Source organism: Gekko japonicus, unplaced genomic scaffold (assembly GCF_001447785.1).
Source record: "Gekko japonicus isolate JY-2015 unplaced genomic scaffold, Gekko_japonicus_V1.1 scaffold175, whole genome shotgun sequence".
Classification (NCBI taxonomy): Eukaryota; Metazoa; Chordata; class Lepidosauria; order Squamata; family Gekkonidae; genus Gekko; species Gekko japonicus.
This window is the reverse complement of record NW_015166425.1, coordinates 1,486,580-1,491,720: the sequence shown is the minus strand read 5'-3', so window position 1 is coordinate 1,491,720 and position 5,141 is coordinate 1,486,580. Positions and strand designations below refer to the sequence as shown.

The following is a 5,141-nucleotide window of genomic DNA, read 5'->3' as shown; positions in this document are numbered from 1 at the left end:
TGCCTAATCTCAAAGGGCCTTACATCCCCCCCCCCCCCCAAGCTCCCATTTAGCTCAGGATTGAAACTGGTGGGATTTTCTTCAACTGAGCCAAGTTTTTCCGACGGAGAACGGGGATAAAGCGTGATGATTCAGAAGGGCCAGTTCAGCAAGCGTCTGGTGCGAATCAGATCAAACAAGAAAGGACATGCTACCTCTCAGCCCCTGGCTTTTCCCGTTCTTGCCGTCCTTCCCACCCTTCCTTCCCTCCCTCCCTCCCTCTCTGCCATGCTTTCCAGAGCTGGGAGTTCCTTTCTCAGCCCCTTCCCCCCTTCTTTGAAGCGGAGGCTTCCAAATCCGCGAGGCAGGCGGTTAATTTCCAGTTCCCATCAGCCGCAAGGTTCATTGGAATGGATTGACAGTAGGATCCCAATTAAAAAACAGGAAGACCTGTACACAAAGTGTAATTAACTTGTGGGAACTGAACTGTCACAAGATGAGGCGATGGCCAGTAGTTTCAAATGCTTTTAGAAAGGCCTATCGAGGTCCATGAGTCATGATGGCTAAGCGGAACCTCCATTTTCAGAAGCAGTCTACCTTTGAGTTATGGTTGCTTGGGAATAGGAGGTAGGGGGATGCACAGGCCACAGAATACTGGACGACATGGGGCTTTATGCTCTGCTTGGGATTTTGTGAACAAACGTTCGCTTCCTCTGGTCTGGAATATTTCAAGAAGAAGAAGAGGAGGAGGAGGAGGAGGAGGAGGAGATTGGATTTATATCCCACCCTTCACTCAGAGTCTCAGCGTGGCTTACAAACTCCTTTTCCTCCCCCCCCCCAACAACAGACACCCTGTGAGGTATGCAGGGCTGAGAGAGCTCTGAGAGGACTGCTCTTTTCAAGGACAGCTCTTGTCAGAACTATGGCTTGCCCAAGGTCATCCAGCAGCTGCAAGTGGAAGAGTGGGGAATCAAACCCGGTTCTCCCAGATTAGAGTCCGCGCACTTAACCACGACACCAAACTGCTTTTGGTGGAATATGCAGCATAGTTACATTTTAAATAAACATATAATAAATAATAAACCAATCCGGGATGTGTGAGAGCTAAAAGGAGGGGAGAGAGTTCTCTGCGCATGCTCAAACATGCTCTCCTCGTTCATATGAATTCCCGTATCCCTGTACATGGTTCCATCCCTGGAGTGCCTGTTCCAACAGGCTTGGCACCCTTATAATTATCTTGACCCTAGGAAGCAACTTGGCGAGAATCCACTGCCAACTTCCACTTGGGTCCAGAGTTTCCCGGCATCTTTAATTTTTAGGCACTTGACCTAGATCTCTTTGTGCTTCGATAAATGCCACCTTTGCTATTTAGCTTCCCTCGGGGGGGGAACGATCACAGATAGGGCCCCGATCCGAGGCTGCTTAGCACAGAGCGAGCCATTCCGACATGAAGGAAGTCATTATCCTGGTGGGAAAAGATCAGTCGAGCGAGGGCAGATTCTCTGAACACAGATCTATCCCGATCTAACCCTGTATGGATCCTCAACAACTTGGTCTTCTGTAAACATTTCTCGTATCTCGATTGGGATAATATCTGGGTTTAGTTCAATGTCGTGGCGAATGGATGGGATAAAAGATGACGAATTGCCCCCTAACCTATTAGAGACAAAAAACTACTCGTTCTGGCTCTTCTTCCTTTGTCTGCCCCCTAAATGTCCCTGTCTCTTGTTTTGCTTTCAGACTGCATTCTCTTTTTTTCATTAGCCCGTCTTTCCCTCTCCATAGATGAAGTCAAGGATATCTAAGAGCCAGCGTGGTGGAGTGGTTAGACTCTCGGGCTCGGATCTGAGAGGTCCCGGGTTCGAATCGCCACTCTGCCATGGAAGCTTGGGGGCTGACTTCTGGCCAGTCACACCTGCTCAGCCAGACCTACCTCATAAGGGGGTTGTGAGGATGAAACGGAGGAGAGAACAGGGTAAGCTTTTTCAGGTCTCCTTTGGGGAGAGAGGCAGGATACATAAAGGTAAATAAATATTCTATATCTGGCGTCAGTCTGGGAAGGAATACCATGCAGTGGCAAAGACAGAGGCCACAGCTCACCTTTGACCAAGGTGGCCAAAGCGGTTTATTTGCTTAGGTACTTAATTACTCCATTGTCCTATGTACGAACGAAGAGAGACAGCAGTTGCTGACGCCCCTTCTCTCACGTTTTAAACCCTTGGCTAATTATCTTACATATGCCGAGGAATGTTTGATGAAGTTCTTATTGGTCAATACTTATGACTCTGTCTCACGCAATGTTGCTAAATATTGTTATCTGGTAATTAAAAAGCGTAGAATGTACTGTAACTCGAGCCATTAATGACGGAATTGACCGGTTTCGTATTTTAGTATTTAAGGCTGCAAGGATTCTATGTCGTAGACTCGGTGTTGTACTATTTGGTTTATTTTGCTGGTCTTATGACTGTTCTTAATAAATTTGTTTGTTTGTTTGTTTGTTTTGCACCTCGCTTTTTCTCCCCCACAGGAATACAAAGTGGGGAAGGGCGGGGTATAAATTTAATAATAAATAAAAATAAATAAAAACATCATTCCTGCCTTCTCTGTTTTATACTCGCAACAACAACCCTGTGAGGTAGGTTACACTGTGAGAGCGCGAGAGAGAGCGCTGAAAGAGAGAGAGGGAGAGGAAGAAGGAGGGAGAGGGAGGGAGGGAGAAAGAGAGAGGGAGAGAGAATGGGTGACTTGCCCAAGGTCACCCAGCAAGCTTCCACAGCAGAGTGTTGATTCGAACCCAGGGCTCCCAAATCCTAGTCCAGCATTCTAACCACTGCGCAAAGCAGTCAAGACCCAATCCTCCAGCCTCAGTCTTCCCATCTGAACAAATAATACTGACCTACCCACCCTACAGGTCATTGGAACCGTGTCCGCGCCCTGCCCTGACTGCTCAAAAAGCTTCACGGTTAAGTATTGCCATACATTCATCCCCTCTCCTGCACAAGATGATGGACCGTCTCAAAACAATCTCAGGGCAACTGGCTTACAAACAATAAAAGAAGAGCAAAAGGGACAGAGGAAGGAGAAAATTCCGGGTCTGAATTCGAAGAAAGAGCTGGGTCGTCGGCACCTAGTCCAAAAATGACCCCAAACACCAGCGATTATTACAACAGGCCAGGAAGGGACAGACCACGTCTAGGCTCCTCTAGCAGATCCCAAGGGGGCAGGGGTCTGTTAGAAACATGTAGGATCCTCTAAAGGTCACTCCATCCTGAGAAGTCCTACCATGTCTTACAATGGTGCAATCCTGATCAGAGTTAAGCCTTTCTGATCCCATTGAGGTCAAGGGGCTCAGGCGAACAGAACATTTGAGACTGAATGGTTAATGTATCAGTCTACTAACTTCCCAGTGTGTCCCCTTGCTTGACGTGCGTGTCCATCAAAACACAACAGGGGTGGCCAGAGACCAGACGGCAGTATCCCAGAAGACAGTTGGCAAATTTCTGGTGGGACACCTAACTGGTGGGCTTCATCCTAAATCTGCTGAGCTAGATCTGATGAAGCAAGACTTCTCCCCACATCAACACATGGAGCTGCCTTATACTAAAGCAGACCCTCGGTCCATTGAGTATTGTCTACTCAAATGGGCGGTAGCTCCCCAGGTTGGAGGTCTTTCGCATCACCTACTACCTGATCTGGGGATTGAGCCTGGGATCTTCTGCATGCCCAACAGATGCTCTACCAAAGAGCCACAGACCCCTTTGGTCTTGATCTTTTCATGCCACTGAATTATGCCTCCCTGGCAAAGTCCGTGCTTCCTCGTCATGGTACGGATGCATCTGCAGACCGTTCACATAAACCAAAACGATAGACTGTACATCCATCCACAACACAATTTGGGATTGGGTGGCACAGAGAGGTGGTAGAAAGCCATCAAGTCGCGGCTGACTTACAGCAACCCCGTAGAGCTTTCCAGGTAAGCGGCAGCCATGGACAGTTTGCCGCTGCCCGCGTGGCATAGAGACCCTTCCCCCCAAAACCTGTTTTCAGCACCATTCCCATTTCTCAGTCTCTTCCTTTCCACCTCGATCTTTTCATTCTTACAGAACCTTGGCTTTTTTTGGCAGGTCGGTCGGACGACGGAGTTCCCCCCACGACTTGTAGCGGCACGCTGCATTCCTCACTACAGAGCCCGAATTGAAGCAATAACCCTGGTGCCATCGGGTCCTGTTACGGCAGCCCCTTCCTCGGCTTCCCACCCGTTCCCCTAAGCTCGCACATGTGAGTGGCTTACCGTGCATGACTGCTGCGCTCGTGGCCTGTTCTCGTCTGCAAAAGTCGCCCGGGTCTGTCGGTGTCTTTCTGGATCTTCTTGTATTTGAGGATGGGCTCTGTCAGATCTGGTCCCTCCCACCCCTGGCGTTCACCTTGCACCTGTGTCACGAGGCCTGAGTCGGCTTCCTTTTACAGAGAAACATCCCCTCTGTTGTTGGTTTTTTTTCCCGAGGGATGCCGACACTCTTGGGGCGTTCCTCCGGGAAGCTTAACGACTCACCTGGGCCTTGGCACTGATCCGATTGCGCAGTTGGAGAATCCTGTCTTTCCGCCTTCTTGCTCTGGCTGCCGGTGACACAGAGTACCACCTACACCCTGCGCCTGTGTGTAAGGCCCCAGGTATGGATCTATGAAGAAACCAGAAGAGATGCAATCAGGGCTCAGCCTAACCCAGTGTCCTGTCTCCAGGAGTGGCCAGACAATCCTTAGGAAATATACCCACGGCACAAGGCCTCACCAGCTGACGCCATTGTTCATTTCTTCATCGCCGGCTTCCATCAGTTGATTAACTGTTTGGTGGCTTGTGGAACTCCTTGCCACATTCTATCATGACAGCCGCTAGCTTTGTGGTGGAGAGTGCCGTCGAAGCACGGCCGACTTTTGGAGACCCCCGAAGGTGCTTACGAGGCACAAGGCAAACAGAGGTCTCTGTGTCGTGACCCTGGACTCGACTGGTTGCTTCCCACCCAAGTACTCATCAAGTCCGACTCTGCTTAGCTTCTGATAGCTGATGAGATCTGGGCTGGTTCTCCATCTGGCATCTGCGCCACGTTTTCTCAACACTGAGGGAAAGGTGCAACTCAAAACCACATTCAAATACCCCGGGCCAG

At 49.6% G+C, this 5,141-nt stretch overlaps 1 protein-coding gene across 1 annotated transcript in view; it reads right to left on the bottom strand.

Annotated features, from left to right (window-relative positions):
- Window positions 1–4,414, bottom strand: part of LOC107110894 (protein S100-A16-like) — a 21,032-nt gene extending 16,618 nt beyond the window's left edge. The window contains exon 1 of the mRNA XM_015411737.1: window positions 4,271–4,414. Coding sequence (XP_015267223.1) covers window positions 4,271–4,277 — 7 coding nt within the window. The 5' untranslated portion in view covers window positions 4,278–4,414. The remainder of the gene's footprint in view (window positions 1–4,270) is intronic.
- Between the last annotated feature and the right edge of the window lie 727 nt (window positions 4,415–5,141).